Source organism: Marmota flaviventris, chromosome 14 (genome assembly GCF_047511675.1).
Source record: "Marmota flaviventris isolate mMarFla1 chromosome 14, mMarFla1.hap1, whole genome shotgun sequence".
In the NCBI taxonomy this organism is placed as follows: domain Eukaryota; kingdom Metazoa; phylum Chordata; class Mammalia; order Rodentia; family Sciuridae; genus Marmota; species Marmota flaviventris.
In genome coordinates, this window is record NC_092511.1 from 21,917,177 (window position 1) to 21,939,829 (window position 22,653).

At 37.3% G+C, this 22,653-nt stretch overlaps 1 protein-coding gene and 1 pseudogene across 2 annotated transcripts in view; one reads left to right on the forward strand and one right to left on the reverse strand.

The window, feature by feature from the left end:
* Positions 1-4,129: 4,129 nt before the first annotated feature.
* Ppp1cb (protein phosphatase 1 catalytic subunit beta) overlaps positions 4,130-22,653 on the forward strand; it is a 42,348-nt gene continuing 23,824 nt past the window's right edge. The window contains exons 1-2 of one of the 2 annotated variants that reach the window (XM_027933334.2): positions 4,130-4,209; positions 4,427-4,567. In XM_027933334.2, the coding sequence (XP_027789135.1) occupies positions 4,516-4,567 (52 nt within the window). In that variant the 5' untranslated portion in view covers positions 4,130-4,209; positions 4,427-4,515. Of the gene's footprint in view, positions 4,276-4,426; positions 4,568-22,653 lie in introns of both variants that reach the window. The other variant, XM_027933333.2, reaches the window with a different exon arrangement.
* Positions 11,202-13,937, reverse strand: LOC114091029 (ferritin heavy chain pseudogene; annotated as a pseudogene).

The following is a 22,653-nucleotide window of genomic DNA, read 5'->3' on the forward strand; positions in this document are numbered from 1 at the left end:
ATTTGCTTTAAAAATGTGAGCTAGAGGCTGGGCGTGGTGGCTCACATCTGTAATCCCAGAGTCTTGGGGGGCTGAGGCAGGAGGATAGTGAGTTCAAAGCCAGCCTCAGCAACTTAGCGAGGCCCTAAGCAACTTAGTTAGACCCTGTATCTAAATTAAATATAAAAAGGGCTGGGGGATATGGATCAGTAGTTAAGTGCCCCTGGATTCAATCCCTGGTACCAAATAATAATAATGATGATGATGATATTAAAAATTTTGAGCTATGATTTAAAAAAAGACATAAATGCCTTATGACTTAATTGATAACTTTGGCACTTAAATTATTCTCTTGTATGTGTACTCAAATTAAATCAAAACTAAATATTAAGGAAAAAGTCTTGACCCTGCCCAGGTATACCACCTAGGTGTTGTACTATATGGAGAGGGTCAATCTCCTACTAATGTAGACAGATCCCTATTTGATGTTTCAATTTTCTTGAATTGAGCTGGCTACAAAAGCTTTTGACATTTGGCATAAAGAAGGGCTGCCTTCCAGGTATACCTAATAAAATTTAAACTTAATGCCACTCAAGTCTTTATTGAAGACTTGATGGAGAGAATTTCTATTGATGGATTTCTATTTCTAGTATTTCTATTGATAACTCTCTTAAAAGCTGTCTTAGATTAAGCCAGGGCATCAAAGAGCCACATACTACAGCCCTCACACTTCACTACCTATTCCTACTCACTTTCACACCATATTGGTGATTGACCAATACTGAGTGGCATATAAGAAAAGCATCCCAATAAAAGTCTTTGTTGTGTTTACTGTAAGGAGTCACAGGCTGCTATCTATTTTGTTCCCAAGTGCCTTCTTTGAGGACAAATCCATAGGGACGTGGCTCTTGTCTCAACACAGTGATTGTTGGCTTTCTCTGAGCCCTCTTTTGCCTTTTTCTATGGACACTAGGGTGTCCCAGACATTACCTATTAGTAAATAAAAATAAGATCATGATTTTATTAAGACCTCCAAGCTGTGAAGCCCCAGACTCCTTTCAATCAGGAAGTCCAAATAATAATTAGAAGTTTACCTCCACAGACATTTCTGGAATTACCCCAGGATATTGACATGTGATCCAGATGTCTCCCTAGACCTAATGGTATGCTGGTAAATGTTCAATAACCATTCTTTAGAAATAAGGCAGAAAAGTAGCTATCTATGACTGGTGAGATTATAGTTGATTTTTATATTTTTCCTTCATTTTCCAAATTTCCTCCAATGAATACATCTTTACTCTGAAAAAGAAAAAGTGGGGTATAGTACCTACTCTAGGGGCAAATGAGACCTGAATTGAAGTGGGTTAATTTTTGTCCTTATTTTATACAATGTGAATATTCATATGATTTTCTTTAAAAAAAAAAGAAATCAATGTTTTAAATGATGGTGAGTTGCCCCCAGAAGCTGTTGGGGTATTAAGTAACATAGTTTTTGCATCAGTTAAGAATTCTGAATTCTTGGGCTGGGGTTGTAGCTCAGTGGCAGAGTGTTTGCCTACCATGTATGAGGCATTGGGTTCAAGTCTTAGCACCACATTAAAAAAAATAAACAAATAAAATAAAGGCATGCTGTCCATCTATAACTACAAAAAAATTTTAAAAAAGAATTCTGAATTCTTATACAAGTATTTTGGAAAAGTTGGTCGGGCCCCTAGTGATAAAGCTCTTTTATTTTCATAATGGCCCATTCTTTCCCAGGATTCCAGGGTCCTGGGAAACCTGGTGGGGTTGGAGAAGGGAATAGCTGCAGATAGTATTCAGAACTACTCTCCTAACTCTTCTAGCTCTCACAACTCTGCTGAGACTGATCTCTGATCCTCTCGTGGTGATTTCCCCCCAATGCTCACTTTCTTTCTGTGCAATCCACTTTCCTTTGGTTGTCCCTGTCCTTTAAATGAGACTTTTAATAAGTCCTTTAAGTATTTGAACCCTAAAGGTAGACAAGGATCAAAGTTATTTTTCATAAGATTCATGGAAGAGATTTGGGGATGTGGTATCCAACTCTGCAAGCTGCTGTATTCAAGTCCCAATTCCTGCACAGCCAAAACACCTACTCCACTTGTAACTGACCTTTTCTTTGATTGCTAGATATCTGGGAGTCATATTTATGCTCTTTTCTATTTGGTAGTACTGAGGACTGGATCTAGGGGCATCTACCACTGAATTACATCTTCAGCCCTTTAATTTTTGAGACACGGTCTCCCTAAGATGCTGAGGCTGATCTCTAACTTTCCATCCTCTTGGTTTAGTCTCCCCAGTATCCGGGATTACAGGTGTGTGCCACCACACTCAGCTCCTGTGGCCAATCTCTAGCAAACGAATGGGACCTTATTACACCATGCATTTTCTTTTGTTCTACTTTTTAAATTAACTAATTAATTAATTTAGGTTCCAGAGATTGAACCCAGGGGTGCTTAACCACTGAACCACATCTTCAGCCCTTTTTACTTTTATTTTGAGACAGGCTCTTGCTAAATTGCTTAGGGTCTCACTAAGTTGCTGAGGTTGGCTTTGAACTTTCAATCTTCCTGCCTCAGCTTTCCAAGCTGTTGGGATTACAGGCCAGTACCACCTGGCTCTTGAACTTATTTTAAATTTACCCTGCTGCATACATTTATGTAAGCTATCTTGACTCCTTTCTTCTGGGATGAAGTTGGGTATAAATAAATGTACAACAAAGAAGAAAGAGTGATGATGAGCTATTTCTTTAGATCTTAAGGCCCCAAATGAACTGGCAGTAATTGCAGAGTTTGTGAAATCTACTCCAGACAGACCACAGTTATGACTGGTTGCCTGTTCTAACTTCATACACCGAGCGGGAGTATATGACAAATGTTCAGAGTGCAGATGTTGGCACTAGATGTCTGGATTTGAATCCTAGCTCTGTTCCTTACTTGTGTGATTGAGAGCTAGGTAGGCGCTTAATATTCTGTGCCTGGATTAACCACATCCACAAGGTAAAAATAGGGCTGTGTAAGGATTAATAGAGATAACAAGTATATAACATCTAAAACACTGCCAGGGCACCAGCATGAATCTCAATAATTCTTAGCTGTTGTAAGTGATACATGGAAGGAGGGAGCGCTGCCTTGAGCTTGGGGAAGAGTCATGTCTGAGTGTCCAGAAAAAACACCCCTGGAATGGGTCAAGGCCATCCCTCTAAGCACTTCCCAAAGCAGGCTAAACACTATTGCTAGCCTAGATCCTTTAGATGGATACTTTTTATCCTGCCCTTTTAAAGGCAGTTATTATGTGGCGGAAAGCCAGCTGAGCAACTAACCTTCCCTAGTCCCCGTGTTTCTCCCTTCTATGTGACAGAGACTTGATGGGGGCTGCAAGCACAAAGATAAATGTGTTTTTCGCCTCTGGGAGCTGAGTGTGGGAGATAAATGCTTAAACAACGACAAGAGAGGAAGATTAAGCAACAAAACAGACGCATGAACAGAAAAGCACCGTGGAAAAATGGTATCCACAGAGTGGATACGGTTGTAAGGTGTGATGTACGCGCTAGTGTGAACGTAGAGAGCAGTACCCATGTAAATTTTTACTACTGAGGACTTTTCCAGGGTCCACTTTAATGCTTGTTTCATCCAGGGACACCTGGGGAACTAGTCTTGGAGAACAGTGGGTTATAAAACCCCTTGTTTGCAATGTCAAACTTTTTCAGCAAAGTAGCCCCTTCATGTTTCCACACACCTGGTTTTCAAACAAGGGTGACTGCAGTCCACGTTTCCTACTTAACGGAAACGTGAGAAATTGCTTGCAAAAGCAGGGAATGACGCCAAGAAAAGAAAAGCAAAGCGGGAAGGGCACAACCACTCCGCCTGCAGTGCGAACGCGCCCGGGGGTGCAGCAAAAGAGGAAGGTCAGCTCTGCCGACGCGCCCTCTGCGTAATGGGAGCTTCCTCGGCTAGGCAAGCCGGAATCCCTCCCCGCGCCTGCGCCGCCCCAGAGATTCGGCGCAGTGGACCTGGAAAAAAGAGGGCCGAGCACCTCGCGAAGTCTGCCGCGGCGGGCAAACCGCGTCCACCGCGACTGCGCGAAGGCCTGGGAGGGGTGGGGAGCACGAGAGAGCACGCGACGCGCCTGCGCGGAGGGCGGCGTGGCGCGGCGGCGGGCAAGGGCCGTAGGGAGTGAGTGGCTCTGCGGGTGGGGCCGTCGGCGGCGCTGGTGAGCTTTGCGGAGCTGGGCGGTGCCGAGGAGGAGGAGGTGGCGGCCTGGGTCTGACGCGGCCGGGTTCGTGGGGGCCCTACTTGTTTATTTATTTATTTATTGTGGGTGCCTCCGAGTGTGCGCGCGCTCTCGCTGCTCGGCGGGGAGGGGGTGGGGGGAGGGCCCGGGAAAAGGGGGAGTTGGAGCCGGGGTCGAAACGCCGCGTGACTTGTAGGTGAGAGAACACCGAGCCCGTCGCTGCAGCCTCCGCCGCCGAGAAGCCCTTGTTCCCGCTGCCGGGAAGGAGAGTCTGGTGCCGACAAGATGGCGGACGGGGAGCTGAACGTGGACAGCCTCATCACCCGCCTGCTGGAGGGTGAGTGCGGGCGCCGGGCATCCCTCGCTGCCCTCGCCGCGAAGCCGGAGGGGCCCCTGCCCGCCCGGGCATCAGTCCCCGGGAGGGCGGAGGGGCGGACGAGCGAGGAGGGGCGGACGAGCGAGGAGGGGATGGAGAGGCCGGGGGGCGCGGGCGGGCGGCCTCCGGAGCGGCCGTGCGAGAGGGGCTGGGCCCGGGGACCGAGGCCGACGAACCCATCCGCGGAGACAGCCTTCGGAAAGGGCCTCGGGACTCCCCTGGCCGTCGTGCTGGCCTTCGGTGACCCTTCCAAGGAGGGGGAGAGGGTGCCTGCCGCTGGGCATTGTGTGTCCCTGGAATGTGTATTTCTTCTCTGTTCTCTTTGTGCGTTGCCCTTGGTTGCCTCCGATTGTCGTTCCGGGAGTGGGTTTTATAAAAATCCTTCTTTTAGGTAGGACAGTTTCATCTACTATCCATTTTAAACCAACTCTTCTTTAAGGAAAAGATCGAATTAGCGGGAGTTTACGGACAGTTTTATTATTTGGCGTGGGAAAAAAAAGTGATACAATGTTGATCGGGTTGAAGATACATGTTAAGAAAAGGGAAACATACTAATACGTTTTTAAGCAATTGACTTTGGGATTTGAACGTTTAACAGGTTTAAACGGAGTTTAATTACTGCATAAACTTAGTGAAGGTCTGTTGTAAAGCCTCTCTTGGGTTGAAAAGGTATTTGCATAGAAGTCTTCGCAGCATTTAAAGTTTTCCGGGCCCTGGTGGTTTTGATTAGTTCTGTGTTGGAGATAAGGGGGAAAGGAAGAGGTGGGCAGGCCAGTGTATCGATTCGTTGCAGGATTTTATGCAAAGTTAAACGCAGTTTTCTGCCAAAGGGTCCCTTTACCCTAAAATTTGCATCATCATTAATTGTTTTGTATATAGCAAAGAATTCAAGTCTTTTCAAACAATTTAGAGTCCTCTTTGTCAAGACATCGTCGAAGGATTGCTTATAATCTGTTGTTATTTCCTAAAAATTACCTGAAAGAGGTTGTTTACTATAGCGAAGCAGTATGTACTTATATTTGGAAAATCATCAAAGAAGATTATTTGACTTTAGGGGAGGGTACTAAGTTTCTTTTTTCAACTAAAGCTTTGGTATCTAAAATTTTTGAACAGTTTTGTGTGTATCCCTTGTGTAGTTAAATTGATATATTCGCCCCAGATATGAAAGCCTTCCAGCAGTCTGCAGACTGAATAGGAAGCAGAAGTTTTATCAGGAACTCTTATTTACCTTTCTTTTACTATGAAGTTATTCTTGGGAGGCCCCCTGGTGCTTGCAGTCAGTGTTCACTACTTAAGACTTTGTAGTCTTTCACAGATGTGAACATTGTTGTTTTTTTTTTTTTTGGGGGGGGGGGGAATTGTACTTTGCATTATCATACGAGGAAAATATAGTTATTTTTAAATTTTTGTATCTTGATAGTCTTCAGAGTTTACCTTATAAGCATAAAATAGTAAATTTGTCTATTTTAAAATGTGCTCAATCTAGAACCTTTCAAGTCAGACAAATGCACCTTTTTAGGATTACAGATCCTTAAATAACTTCACTAGTGGGTTGAGGTTAATGGGGGAAAAACGGCACTTGGGAAAGTAGCCTAGTGATTTCATTGTGAATCCAACTTAAATGCTTGGTTCTGGTTTGGGGTAATCTTTTCTTTTTGTTGCAAGAACTCTAGACCAGATATGTTTTCCTGGTTTAGTTTAGCAAGTGTTTATTGAACTCCTCTGTGCCAGGCACAAGGAATCCAAAGATAAGACATAGTCTATTCACTCAAGGAGCTCCCAGTCTAAGCAAGTAGTGTTTCAGTTTTTTCCCAGCCTCTTTGTTTTTATGTTTAAATACTATTAGTGAAGTTTCATTACTTCTTAATCCTGTAGAAGCATATTTAGTTTGAAAGTGCCTCCCTGGGATTCTAAAGTATTACATGTTCCTCCCCACCTTCCCAAATCTAGACCATCTAAGGACTTGTCCAGAGCAGACTCAGATTTTCTAGTAATTATTTTTAGGCTTCAAAGAAAAACATTGTCTACCTTGGTTTTTAATGATGATATGTGCTAATTAAACTTAACTCAGATTCAAGTGATGGTATTTTATAAAGCTGCCTAGCAAAATAGCCATGGTTAGATTTTTTGTTGCTGTTTAATGAAATCATGACCACCAAAAGATACATAATTAAAGTTAGATAAGAATAAATTTCAAGAGTTCTGTAGTGTAGCAAGTGACTCTAGTTAATTATGGTACATTGTATTCTTGAAAAACTGTGAATATGTGCCCTCACCACAAACATAACCATGTTAGAGGATACATTTGTGAATTAGCTAGATTTAACCATTCCTCTGTATGTGTGTGTACACATATACACACTTTAAAATATTACTTTGTGCACAATAAAAATATACAGTGTTGTATTTTTTTTTTTTTTTTGAATTGGCTGGAATTTCTCTATAATAAGGGAAAAAATTCAGCAGGACCTTATGTCATTTTTAAATGCTTATTGTAGTTCCAGAACATATTCCTGCTTCTTCTTTTTATATGTGTTTGTTGTTGTTGCTGCTGCTTTAGTTTGATTTTGGTATTGGGTATTGAACCGAGGAGCACTTTACCGCTGAGCTACATCCCCAGTCCTTTTTATTTTTAATTTTTAATTTGAGATCAGGATCTCACTAAGTTGCTTAGGGCCACCCTAAGTTGCTGAGGCTGGCCTTGAACTTGGGGCAATCCTTCTGCCTCAGTCCCCAGAGTCACTGGGATTATAGGCATTCACCATCACCCCTGGCTCTTCATTCTTTTTTACTATATCTCTTCTAGTTTCTCTTTTGGTTGGTCATATGTAATGTATTTTTAGAGAGTCTTTTGGATATTTTAATAAATTTATGCTATTTAGTGTAAAATAATCATGCTGGTTATTTGGACAGTGCATATTTCTTTGTATATTTTCTTGGGTTAAGTTTTACTTAGAACTAAAAGCCAAAGACTACTACCACTTTATCCCCTGTGGTGACCCTGCTACCACATTTTTGTGGCTCACCATAGTGCCCTTGACTCAACTGAAACTTCTTTGTATGGGTAATCTGAAAAGTCCAGTAAAAAAGTTTTTTTACTTAGATTAGTTATTCTCTGAGGAGTTAGGGTAAGAGTGGGAGTATAGCAGAATCACCTGGGGGACTTAGTTCAAACTATAAATCTGAATTTATTTTTGGGGAAGGGAAATGGGATGAGTTGAATCTGATGCATTTGGGAGGAGGGTAGTATGGAAAACTGTTGCTGTGTGATTGAGATAGTGCCAGCTGTGTTGCCACCGACATGACCCATGCATTTAAAAACTAAGCTGATAATTATGTATCATGTGTTCAGTATTACATATGAAACCATGTATTTGGGATTTGCCTATTTTCTAATAATGAAAGTAAGTCATTCTTATTGTAGAAAACTTGGGAATGGAAAAATGTAAAAGTGGGGAAAGGTTCCCCATAATTTACTGTATGATAGATAGCTTTTTAAAGTTTTTTTTTTTTTTTTTTTTCACACACACACACAACAGGCCCAAACAAAAGCTTGTACAGGGCTTTATGTACCAAGTGAGTCACAGAATAGCAGAACTACATAAACCTGCATGGTAAAAAGATGTGTCTCTATTTGGAACCACTAATAGCTTAATGAAAACCTTGGAATATGTTTTGTTCTGCTTTGTTTGTTTTTTAAATCCATTTTGCTTTGACCTGTCAGATGTTTGAATTTGTAGAACTGCTGTTATTGAATGTGTATCTCCTTTCCTTCCTTGTGGATTACATACTCTTCAGATTTAGTTAGGCTGACAGACTAAGCATATAGGAAATTTTCCTCTTGGTGTCCTTTTAAAGGTTGAAGAAAAGAAATGGATTTGCAAAATGAAAGAGATAAATGAAACCACATTAAAAACCCCTTCTTTTCAAATGACAGCTTTATTAAGATATAATTCATATATCATATAGTTTGCTTATTTGAAGTGTGTATTTCAGTGGGTTTTTAGTATATCCACAGAGTTGTATATCTGGCACCATAATCAGATTTAGATCTCTCTCTCTCTCTGAATTCTGGACATTTTATATAAATGAAATCTTGTAACATGTGGTCTACTGTGACTTTTTAAAAAATGTTTTGAAGTTTAATATATGTTGTAACATCAGCCCTATATTCTTTTCGTAGTTGAATAATATGTGGACATATATACCATTTATCAATTAATGGACATTTGAGTTGCTTTCCCTTTGGCCTGTTGTGAAAATGTTGCTCTCAACATTTGTGTACATGCTTTTGTGTGAACTTATGTTTTCCATCCTTGGATATATAGCTAGGCATGAAATTGCTGGGTCACATGGTAACTAGCATTTGAAGAACTAATGCCTTTATTGATAAAATTGTTTAATTCTGACCCAGCAGTCTAATGATTAGGAAGTGCTAGTTGCTCCTGGCAACCTCTGCTTCCACAGTGAAAGTTGTATATAAATCTGAGGCTAAAGTTAGTAGAAAAGAGCAGGTTGATCACCTGAAGGTTATTTTGTTTCTTCTCTTGATTCTTCTGGATGAGAGGCTAGAGGAGGCATGAAGATGGTGGCATACTTTATAACTGATTTGTAGGTTAGTGAGTTCCTCCCATCTTGTTAATAGTTCCAGCAAGTGAGGGAATCTGACAGTTTGAAGAAGTAGCCCAGAAATGTTTTTATTTTATGCTATTTGAATGCAATATTCATGGGGGATTTAGAGAACTACTTAAATTTGAGACAGGATTACATTAAGATTTAGCATTAGTGAGGAAGATAGTAAATTGTGTCTAGTAGATTTTTTTTCCTTTTATATCCCTCTTCATTTTTATCCAGTGGCATGTATTCTCAGTTATATCAGCCATAAAATACTTATAGAGAAATGGTAAGATACTCTAAAATATTGACTAAAATCCTAGTGTTTCTGAAACAAAGGGTAATCCTGGAAGTGTGGGATATAGGGAGGCAAGGAGAAGAAATGGTTTGTAAATATCAGTGGGCTTGGCAGTGGTTTGGTGGGGTGGGAGATGGGGATTTCCAATTGAGTTTTCTGTGATTTAATTTTGATTGGATACAAATTTATGCCATTAGGCAGAGACTGTTGCCTCTCTAGCAGCTGTAAATAGCCATTTTAAGGTTTATTCTTTCTGAAAAAAATAGAAGATTGATGACAGTAGGAGAAAAAAAGTTCAAGACCAAAACTCTTCTTTTTCTTCGTATACCACTCACCTTACTCCCATTAAATTGGTTCTCAAAAGCTGTGGTTATTAGTAGGTAAAATGTAATTTTTACACCTCATTGTTTGAAGTATACCCTCTAACAGACTTTTCATCATATTGATAAAATGAAAATACTTCAATGGAGACAAAATCGATCTGTTTCTAGAGGTACAAAGACCAAAAAGAAGTTTATTCTGAAGTGTAAATCACTAGTAGCTAGCATTTTCCTGGTTTGATTTAAGAAATCAATCTCTGGGTCTAAGTGGGTTCTTGTCATACAGAGGGGAAAAGGCAGTGGTAGCCTTACTCTGCTTCTGCAGTGTTCGAAACTGGAGTAGAGTGGTTCATGAGGGTTTGTGTAACCTTCCTGAAAGTCATTGGCCTCAAGGGCCTCCCTTCCCAAATTCACCTGCATTTATGCAAGGACAAGTAGAAGTATTAAGTTATGTGCATAACATAAAGGGATATGCCTTTCATTCTTGATGCATACCCACACTGTGTAACTTGAGATTTTGACATAGCGTATTTCACTGTGAAGGAATTTTATTCTAAACATGTTCATCAGAATATCCCTTAGTAATAGAAGTTCCCATCTGGTCAGTTACAGGTGACCAAAATAATACTTTCTTTTAGTACTTGTCTGACACCATTTCAGTTTCCCCGATCTTATTTCTTATTTTCAAGGTTAAGAGAAATCAAAAAAGTTAACTTGTCAAAATAAAATAGATTTAAGGATATTTGGTATTACATAGCTTTCTCTGATTTTATATCTAGCAGTTTGAAGAAGTAGCCCAGAAATGTTTTTATTTTATGCTATTTGAATGTAATATTCATGGGGGATTTAGAGAACTAAATATAAATCTTTAAACTAGCTCAATATAAATGTCTTTAAATAGTAAATTAAAAAGGAACCTTCATAGGTACTTCATGTATGTTGTAATATAACTAAACAACATGTATGTTGTTTGATTATCAGATAATGGAGCCAAAGTAGTGAGAAAAAATGACCAAATTTCTGAGTGGGAAACTTGCAAATTGTTAGAAAATAAGGCCTAAAGTAGATGATGGAAGGGAACAGATTTTGTGAATTTCAGACCCCAACTTCATGTGAATACTGAATGATAACCAGATGTTTACACAATTAAATGCTTACCCAGAAAATATCAGGAAGTATTGATACAGTGGGGAAGCCATGTTGTATAAAGGTTAAGGATACAGGTTTTATGTGTACCTTAATTTCAGCTCAGCTTCAGCTTATTCTGCATATTGAGGATGATAATAGGTACCTAGTTTATAATGTATGTATAAGATTAAACAGGTAAGTCACTTCAAACAATTCTTTTTTTTGGGGGGGGGGGTACCAAATTTCTTTATTTGAAGGAATGGTACAAATTAAAGAACATAAGTGGATGTTTTGGTACAACTTATAGAAAAGGTAAAGGTAACCCCAATATGCATGCACTGCCTTGGTGACCAGGGAAGTCACTTGCACGGCTCTGGGAAAGTCAGGCTGAGGTTTAGCTCTCCTTATCACTGTCTCCCAGGGTGTGCTTGTCAAAGAGATACTCTGCCATGCCCGATTCTGGGGCTCCCGTCTTGCGCAAGTTGGTTACATGGTCACCCAATTCTTTGATGGATTTCACTTGCTCATTCAGGTAATGAGTCTCAATGAAGTCACACAAGTGGGGGTCATTTTTGTCAGTGGCCAGTTTGTGCAATTCCAGAAGTGACTGGTTCACACTTTTCTCCAAGTGCAAAGCACATTTCATTGCATTGAGCCCGCTCTCCCAGTCATCACGGTCTGGTTTCTTGATATCCTGAAGGAAGATTCGGCCACCTCGTTGGTTCTGCAGCTTCATCAATTTCTCAGCATGTTCCCTCTCCTCATGAGATTGGTGAAGAAAATATTTGGCAAAGTTCTTCAAAGCCACATCATCACGGTCAAAGTAGTAAGACATGGACAGGTAGACATAGGAGGCGTAGAGCTCCAGGTTGATCTGGCGGTTGATGGCGGCCTCCGAGTCCTGGTGGTAGTTCTGGCGCACCTGCGAGGGGGCGTGGTAGCCATGAGAGGCGCGGCGCTGGAGCGGTGGCAGAGGCCTGGGGCGCTGTGAAGAGGTGGCGAAGGGCTGCTGGCTCTGAGCGGCGGCAGGGGTGGGGGTCGAGCGCCGGGTTCCGTCCAAGCACTGTTGAAGCAGGAAACCGCGGCGACTCTCGGTGAAGAACGTCTCTCAAACAATTCTTGACACATAAAAACTTAGAAAATGTTCACCGTTATTATTGCTTAATACAAGCCTGATGCCGAGTTGTACACTTTTCCTATATGATACTAAATTTTGAGAAGGCAAATTCTTCCTAGTACCTATTTAGTGTGTCTTTCACTTTGTGGCATACAACCACAATTCATATATATATATATATCACACATTACTTTCCCATTCCTTTTATCCATAGTGTATTATCTGGTCTGTCATACCAGTATTGGGGCTGAACAGGGAGAATTATTTCTGAGCAGAATAACATGGTGCAAAGTTCTTTTAGATGATGTGTTATACAGGTTTTTGTTTTGTTTTGTTTTGGTCCTGGGGTTTGCATTCACAAGCTTTACCTCTGAGCTGCATCCCTAGTTTTTTATTTTTTGTTTTTTTAATTTTTATATTGAGACTGTTTTTTTGAGGTTGGCTTCTAACTTGCAGTCCTCCTGCCTCAGCCTTACAAATTGCTGGAATTACATGCATGCCTGGCTTGTGACTTTCTTTTGACTAGGGACTAGGTCATTAGATCTCAAACTTGGGGCTGCTTTACGCTTAGCCCCCTCATACTTTTTAGAAGTATTGAGGACAAAAGCTTTTATTTATATGAGTTACTTATAAATAAATATCTACTCTTTATTTCATTTAAAGTAGTAATAACCTATAATATTTTAGCATAAATAAAAATAACAGAATGCTGTCATATTCATGTAGATCTCTTTAGTGTCCATTTTCATAGAAGACAGCTGAATTCTCATTTCTCCTGTCTAATTTGAGACTCTGGTTTGGTTGAGTATGTTAAGGAAATCTGCGTTTATAAACATGTAATTGGAAAAAGGAGTAATGCTTTTTAATAGTATTTTTTAGATGATTATGAGTATTGTCTGGTATTATATGAAAATTCAGCAAGTGGTAGTTGTTTTTGTTTTTGTTTTTTGGGGGCAGTAGACCACAGAGCCACATCCACTGCCCTGTTTTGTATTTTATTTAGAGACAGGGTGTCACTGAGTTGCTTACCACCTTGCTGTTGCTCCTGTCTCATCCTGTGGAGCCGCTGGGGTTACAGGTGTGCACCACCACACCTGGCTGTAGTGGTAGTTTTTAAAGGTTAGTTGTAAGGTGAATCTGAAAAGATACTAATGAATTTTTTCTCTATACATTGAAGTCCATTGATTTTATACTTTAAATGAATCTTTCTCATGACTTTGTAACATGCATTGGTCATTTGTAAACTGGTCCCTGAATTGTGTAGATTTCCCAATGTCCACACATCATGTACAATACTAACCTGTTAAGTCTCAAGTTTTCAGTTCAAATATTTCAATGAAGTTTACAAAGGTAAGTTAAAATAAGTTTCAAATCATAATCTAGAGCTTATAATAATCTAGTCCTTTATATTTTCATATTCATACACATATGGAAAATATATTTTTACGGGACTTTGTTATTGACTTATTATTTTTCTTAAAAGAATAGAACTGTAAAAACAGTATTTATTTAAAAAATTAGTATAAGTGGTATGTTTATTGCTCAATTTTTTATGGGTGTTCCACATCTGGGACTATGGATTTTTAACAATTACATTTGTTAATATTATAACAGAATATCATCAGAAGAGTCCTTAAGTATGGAAAAGCCAAAGAATTAAAACAGTCATGCAAGTGTTTTTGAGACAATATAACCAATGTGTCATGGTATGCAGTGGGTACTTTCCATTTTATTGTATAAAATATTAAAAAGATGTATATTCAAGAGTTAAGGTTTAATAAAATCAATCATTTTTACTTCTTCATCAAGGGCATTGTTGGTGAAGCTGACCTCTGTGTTTTTTTGCAAGTGCATGTTAGTGAACAATACACAGTGACTTTCAGTGCTGTTTAGTGCCTTTGACTTGATGTGTGTTGAGGTACCAGTGATTTTACCCACTGTAGCTTTTGCACCATTGTTGCAGATGCTAACACCATGAAAAACCAGCTCATATTTTGAAAATAGTATGGCTAGGACACTCCTTTATCTTATGAAATGTCCAGAGTTCACCTCTTTGTTTTCCTGTTTACTCTTTTCTTATTATACCAGCTATTTGTTATTCACTGTGCCTGGAACGATTTTTTATTTATGATGATTCACGAACCCTTGGAGAATTCATGGAAGTCATAGGCCTTCTCAGAAAAATATTCATGTACATACATACACAATGTTACAGATGGTTTGGCATACTGTGCAGTTTATTGGGCAGACTCAAGATGAATTGAAAGTATGGCAACTGCCTAATTCTTCAAATTAAAACCAAAATTCCACATTTTCATTAGTTGTAAAAAATTTTTTCCCCATTACCAGGGATTGAACCCAAAGGGTGTTTGACCACTGAGCTTCATCTCCAGCCCTTTTTATTTTTAGGCAGGGTCTTGCTAAGTTGCCAAAGCTGGCTTCAGCTTCCAACCTGTGATCCCCATGCCTCAGCTTCCTGTGCCACTAAGATTATATAGGCGTGTGCTACTGTACCTGGCTAGTTGTAAAATTTTTAATTGTCCTTTTTTGTTGCATACAGACAGACTTTTGTGCTACATACAGACAAATTGACCCCACAAATTTAGAAAATCTAGATTGACTATCATCAGTTAGTATATAACCTTGAGTGAATGGGGGAACAGGGTAGAGTAAATGGAAGTTAAAAATCAGTGGTTAATGAAGATTACTAAGATTCCATCAGGCAAACATGTATAAGGTGGAAGAATTAGTTCTTTTTTTCCCCCTTGCTATCCTTCCTATTTTAGAGACGGTAATTCTAAGTAAAAACTTGCTGGAGAAAGACAGATTATTAGTGAAACATAACACTTAGTGTATATACAACACACACAAAGCATTATCATACACCCTTTGTAATTTAAAAAGCAAGCCTGCATTGGGAATTTTTTTACACAAAAAAGTTGGAATATAATGGTCGAGTATAATTTTTTATAACAATGAGAAAATGGAATTTTTTATAAGAGGATAATATTTTGCTTAATTTAGGTTCAAACTTAGTATTCTCCATCCAAATTGCAAGTGGTTATCTGGATAGTGATCTGTAATGAGATTTTATGCATTTCATCTTGGAAGATGTCTTCACACAGATTAAAATTGCCAAATATTACTGTTAGTCTATGAGCATATGATTTTAGTTGAGCATATTCATCATTTATAGAATTCTCTTGATATTTGCCATTTAACGTGTCATTACTCTGAGATTAAATACCTCCAAATAGAGAATTAGGTAGAAGCTCAACTGCACAGTTAAAAAGATTTTGATGTCCAAAAATTTATTTTGTTCTTGAATGGAGGTCTGAAGAATGCTATATTTTGAGCATAGAAAATACATCTGCTGCTTTTTTGTGGGGGAATAAAGATCTCACTTGTTACAACTTTTGGCATCATGAGAACAGCAGAAAGCAGCTTGTTTATGATTCAAACAGGGTTACTTGTTCTCAAATGACTGACTTACCACAATGTATGTTTACAAATAGGGTGGGGTTTTTTTTCCCTTACATTTCAGGGTTGAAATTATTAAGAAACATTACCAGGTTTGCAGCTAAATCTAATTCCTAAAACTATTCTGTTTGATAATAATAAATTCTTCCCATTCACAGAAATTTCATTTCAGCCCTAAGTTTAAAAAAAATTACAACAAAGTTATCACTGCTAGGCCATGAAACTGCTATGTTGATGGGGCAAACCAGCATATTTAAGAGCAAGTGAAGTTAACCATCAATACTACTAGTTTAATAATATATGATATATTAAGATGCTTTTCCACAGAATAACTGCACCATAGTGTTTAAGCACCCTACATTTCACAAGGTAAAATTGTCCAACTACGTCTTTTTCTGCTCCATGTGTATTTATATCACTATTGGTTAACAATATGTCTTGGGAGATTGTACTTCAGGTTGTACTAAATTTTCTCAGCTTATTTGAAAATATTCTTGCCTGTAGTTGTTCTACACACACTACTCTTAGAGCTAACTTTTCAGCCACTTCAAATTCAGCATTGGCTCCTTACATAAAGAAGTATTGATGATATCTGTCAGTTTTCAAGAACCAAATAAAATCACTCAAAATCATTTGTCTTGTTTTAAAAATGTTATTGATCTGAATGTCCTCCAGTCTTCAATTACCATTCTTACAGAAAGGCTAATAGCTTTTAAAATTTATTGTCTCAAATTTCTTTGACTTCAAATCAAACACAAAACTATCCCACCATTGGTAAAATGGCTTTCCTCACTTGACTAACAGATGAGCCAGTTGGAAGCTTTGGTTGTGCTTTTGTGTGTGTGTGTGTGTGTGTGTGAAGAAATTCTACTGTGATGAGCCAAATAAGTGCCTGACCTTATTCAAATAAATAAAATAAATTTCATTTTGGTCTTAAGCTCAACATTCAGAGTCCTTTTTTTTTTTTTTACATTGAGTATGCACGGGTAATAAAAATAAATAAAAGTAAATAAAATATCATGGTATAGCAATAAGCATAACACTTGATGCTATCAAGTTATAGCTGCATCTCTGTAATATGTAGTACTCTGAACAGTAGTGCCACATGTGGTTTCTATTGCAGCTACTCAACGCTGCTGTAGTAGCATGGTAGCTCATTGATAATACATAAATAAAAAAGTGGTTGTGTTTCAGTAAAACTTTATTTATGGACATAGAAGTTTGAATTTCATGTATTATTAAAAACTTTATTATACAATGTAAAAGTTTTTATGTGTAAAATGAAAGAACATTTTCTTTCATTTTGAATTTCCCTAGTCATTTGAAAAATGTGTATTCTTAGGTGACAGGCCAGTAGCCTTAATGGGCCAGATTTGGCCTTCAGGCCTTATTTTACTAAATCCTGGTGTAATTTTTCCACCATTCTTATGTAAACATGTTGTGTAGAGAGATTACCTTACTAGGATTTAGGAAACTTGGATTCCTACCAAAGTTGTATTACTGATAAATAAAGTAAAATAATGGGGTTAGGACCCATGGGACCTAATCCTTGGCAAGATATACCTCAAAATTTTTTACGTAATCTGAATTTCTAGTGTGTACCCAATAATCGCATTTTATGTGCTTCTCAGTTCTTTCTTAAGCAGCTATCCCATTGTTGAAGAGCAACCAACATAGAAAAATTTTTAGGGGTTTTGATCTTTTGACAGAAGGGAAGCACACAGTGTGAGCTCACCATCACCTTGATTTTTTTCCTGGAGGCATTTCTTAGTTTGTGGCATAGGAGAAAAGATCCCAAACAAAATGTGGCAATCTTAACTGATCTAGAAAAGATAGATAGAAATCTGGGGCTGCTAAAGTAGTTGAATCTTAATTCCAGAAGACAAGGGAATAACACAGAAACTAGCCTCAAAATCTGCAGTTAGACCAGGTACAGCGGTGCACACCTGTAATCCCAGAGACTTGGGAGGCTGAAGCAGGAAGATGGCAAGTTTGAGGCCAGCCTCTGCAACTTAGTGAAATCCTGTCTCCAAATTAAAAAAAAAAAAAAAAAAAAAAAGGCTGAGATGTAGCCAGTGGTAGAGCACTCCTGGGTTTAATTCCCAGTACCAAAGGGAGGAAAAACCTGCAGTCCATTCATTCTGAAGTCATTAGGTCATTAGCTGACTTCAAAGGTACAAATGTACAAGAGAAGATCCTCAGAAAACAATAGCTGGGAACCTAAAGATCTGAGCAATTACCTTAGCATTCTCTTAGTGCCAGAGTTTTGAAGTTGAAACTTTACACAAAGTTAGAGAAACCTTGTTACAGCCTAAGTTTTCTGCTGAGACTCTATTATGGCCACTCTCTATAGATTGTGGGCAGAACTGAAATAGAAGAGCTCTCAAGAAAATGTGAGTGAGTCATTGCTACTCTGCTAAAAGAAACTTTGAAGGAAGACATCACCTAGAATTTTACAGTGTTTCATTCATGATCCAGTATTTCATTCAGCAAAATGCCATAGCACATGCTAAAAGGACTAAAATTGACCAGAAACAGATCCACAGATGATTCAAGTATTAGAATTATCACACAGGGATTTTTAAATAATGATTAATATGCTCATAATAAAGAGGAAGAAGATAAAGAATTTGATCACACTTGGAAACTACTATAATAACAACAAAAATAAAATGACTACAACTCAGAATTTGGTTGTTGGGTAGTGTGCTAGGAAAAAAAAAAAGTTCAGTAGAACTTATTCAGTGCTGAGAGAACAAATGGAGGAAAAATGCAAAAAAGAGAATGAAAGATACGTGGACCCAGTGGAAACATCTAATGTATAATAGGAGTCTCAGGATACAGTCAGAGAAGAAATACCAAGAAAAATGTATTCCTAAACCAGAGAAAGAAATGGAAACACAGATTTTAAAAGCTTTGTGGCTTCCAATCAGATAAGTAGAAAGAAAACCATATTGAAATCAGTCATAGATTAATTGCCAAAAACTTAAAAGAAAAAGAGAAAATCAGAGAAAAGATGTCTCCCTTCAAGAAACTTTAATAATATGTCTGATCTGTCACCTAAAGCTATGGAAGCCAGAAAAGCATAGAACAGTTGCTTTAAAACACTGAAAGAAAAAATGATGCTAATATTAAATTTTAAATCTAGTGAGCATATCCTTTGAAAGTAAAAGCAAAATAAAGATAACTAAAGCTGAGAATTTATTGTTAATAAACTGACACTAGAAAATACTATAGGAAGTTCTTTATGTTGAAAGAAAATAATGCCAGATTAAAAACACAGAACTACATAAGGAAATGAACAGTAAGAATAAGTAAACAAATCTATTTGAACTGTTTAAAATAGTAATTGTGTCTTGAAAGGTTTAAAATATGTGAAAATGATAGGTAACAACTGTAGGACCACTAAATGAGAAATAAAAATATATAACTAGGAAAGTAATAGACAAGAAAGTGGAATAATACAAAATTTACTCCCAAGAAGTGCCAAAAAGAAAGGAATAGGGAACAGATGGTGCTAGAGAATGATATGGGCCAAATATAACAATATTATGGGTGCATAATATTGTTATATCATGTACATGTATTAATTTGTAACTGAATCCCACCATTATGTATAGTTATAATGCACCAATTTAAAAAATGGGGGAAAGAACAGATGAGTCAAACCCAACTTTGTCAGCAATTATAGTAAATATGAAGGAGCAAATATTGAAATTAAGATAAAGCTCAGAAAACTTATATACTGTTTACAGGGGAAGTATTTTAATTGTAAGGACATGACGAGTGGGTTAAAAAAAAAAACAACAAGAAAAATAATATCATGTACCCCATTAACCAAACTATATTTATGTTAGGAAGAGCTGTACACTATGAAGTACCACTAGAGTAAAGCATAATGCTTAGAGGGTAAATATAAGGGAAGATATAATAATCTTACATTTTTTTAATGTATCCAATAATATAGACATAAAATAAAACAGAGTTGAAAGATTTAAAAGGTTGAAATAGATAAAACCCACAATCATAGTAGGTTAATGTACTTTCTTAGTAACAGGTAATACAAATAGGGGAAAAAAATCAGAAGAGTATAGACACCTCACTGGACACAGGCTTTTCAAGTATGCATGGAACATTTGCTAAAGTATACCATTTAATGTACCATAAAACAAATCTCAGTAAATTTGAAAGAAATCAAATTGCAGGCTTCATTTGTAGTAACCTAGAAATCAGTAATAGATGACAGCAGAATCCTTAGATAGTTGGAAATTAAGTAGTATTCTTTTACATCTTATGGACCAAAAAGATATAGCAACAAAAGTGATAAAATATGTTGAACAGAATGATAAAGTATGTGTTGAGGTGTGTGTGATTGCAGCTAAAAACAGTGCTTAGAGGTTTATGTATAGCTTTAAGTATAAGTATTAGGGAAAAAAGGCTGGGCCTTAAGCTTCTATTTCAAAACAATAGAATAAGCAAATTATCAAAGAAAGTAGGAGTAGGGAAGTAATATAAATCAGATATTTTTAAAAATTAAATTATTGGAAAGTATTAATTTTAAATCTAGAAAGGCTGGAAAAATTGAAAACATTACCATTATCAGTGAAGATAAAGGAAACATCACTATTAAAAGAGACTAACGAAGCAGAACAAATAAATGCAATATGTAATTTTGTACTCAAGGACAGGAAAATTCTGTAGAGGGCATGTTTGGAACACTTGATAAAATTGTGGTATGTTCTTTTAAATATTTGTGTCAATGTTAAATTCCCTACACCAGAGAACTTGTATTGTGGCTATCTGAGAATATTTTTAGGAAATAGATACTGTTGTATTGAGGTATAAATGGGTGTGATATATGCAACCTATTCTCAAATGGTTCAGAGAAAGGTAATACGTGTATTTTTTTTTTTAAAAAGAATAGTATAAATGATGCTAATAAATTTAACAATATAAATAAAAAACTCATTTTGATTAAAATTGGAATGTTTATATTCCCACATTCTAAGGCTTTATAAAAAGCTGCATCATTTAAGACAGTGTGGTATTGATGTAAAAATAGATGAATAGTAATGGAGTACCAATATCCAGAAACAGACGGTTGTCTATGGTCACTTGATTTTCTACAGAGCTGCCATTGCAGTTTAATGGAGAAAAGAATGATCTTTATGATAAATGGTACTGAATCAACTAGGTATCTGTATGGATAAAAATTAACCTTTCACCTCAAACTATATATACAATTAGTGTGAGATGGATTATAATATGAGAAATGGGCTACAACAATAAAGCATCTAGAAGGAATCACGAGATATTCCTAGTGAAGGTGAAGAAAGGATATCCAAATGGCATTAATCATATGAAGAGGTGCTCAACAACCTTAGTCATTAGGAAATGCAAAATTGTAATTTCAGTGAACACCAGTATATTTAAATTTAAAAATACCCATTGTTGGCAAAGATGTGAAGCACCAGTGTTGGTGGGATTATACATTGGAATAACCATTTTGGGAAATCACTGGTATCTGCTAAGTTAATTAAGCCTTCTGTGACCCATCAGTTTCACTCTTATACTATAGACATACCCAAAAGAAATGTGCATGGATATTCAGAGCAGTCATAGTAACCCCAAAATGGAGATGATCCAAATAGAGTAGTAAATATATTGTGGTATATTCATATAATAGAATACTTTATTGCTAAAGAAAGTTACATGGTTGTATCTCACAGATATAATAATGAGCAAAAGAGAATATATTTTTGTCTAAAATTCTAAAACAAATCAGAATATAATGAAATAAATAAGTGACCATGGGTATTACTGTTGATTAGAACATAAGGGTACCTTCAGGGCTGCAGGAAGAAGTATTCTGTGTCTCAGTCTGATGGTTATTCAGGTGTATAATAGTTAAAAATTCATTGAGTTATACATGTAAGATTAGTATACTTTAGTATTTGTATGTAACACCTTAAAATATTTTCTTTTTAGTAATAGTGTGGTAGATACTTACTGTGACAATTTACCAGGCTTGAAATAATTATATACTGAAATCCCCTCCCCACCCCCCCGGTAAACTTTTGGTCCCAAAAGTCTATATGGCAAAGTGGAAAGGGTACTGGCCTTTGAGTTTTAAGACTGGCTCTAAATTGTTCTCTTCAGCTTTTCACTTCTTCAGTCTTGTAAAACCTGGATGTCAGTAACTAATCCCTGTTACTGAATGGTGAAAGTAACTTTTTGATTCCTGGAATATCAAAAGGACTAAATGAAATGGTTGATGCAAAGTGCTCTCTACCTTATTTTGCTGAACATTTGGCTAATTCATTTCTAAGATTTGATCACTTATCAAAGACTTAACCTTTGGAAGAACCTTTAGTTTCTCTGACAGTATTTCATTGACTTTTAAAATATGATTGATTATGGAAACATGCTTTTTAGTGTCACCAAAAGGGGGGAAACCAATGGCATTTACAGTCATATGAAGGTATTGATTACAAAATAACTCACAATTTTAGAGAGATGATTGGGGGCAAAGTACATCTTAGAATCAGTGAAATATGAGATGTTTTTGTGCAGTTTCATTTTGGTAAATTTTAACTCTTGTAGATTAGCATGATTAATAAAATTGAAGCATTTTAAAGCTCTGTAAAAATGTTAGAGAAAGTAAAATAATAATAATGTGGATACTTTAAATGGACAGATTGAAGTGACTCACACTAGTCTTTTTACTTTCTTAATAATAATTGCCATCAAGGGCTGGGGTTGTAGCTCAGTGGTAGAGTGCTTGCCTAGCACATGTGAGGCATTGGGTTAGATCCTCAGCATCACATAAAAATAAATAAATAAAGGTATTGTGTCTGTCTACAACTAAAAAAAAATATTTTTAAAAATTGCCATCAAGTTGCAACTAAATTTTGATAGCTTCTTTCTCCTCCTCCTCCTCCTACCTCCTCTTCCTTCCTCTCCTCCTTTCTCTTCCTCCTGTTCCTTCCTCTTCCTCCTCCTCTTTCTCCTACTCCTTCCTCCTCTTCCTCCTACTCCTTCCTCCTATTCCTCCCTCCTCCTACACCTTCTTCCTTCTCCTACTCCCTCC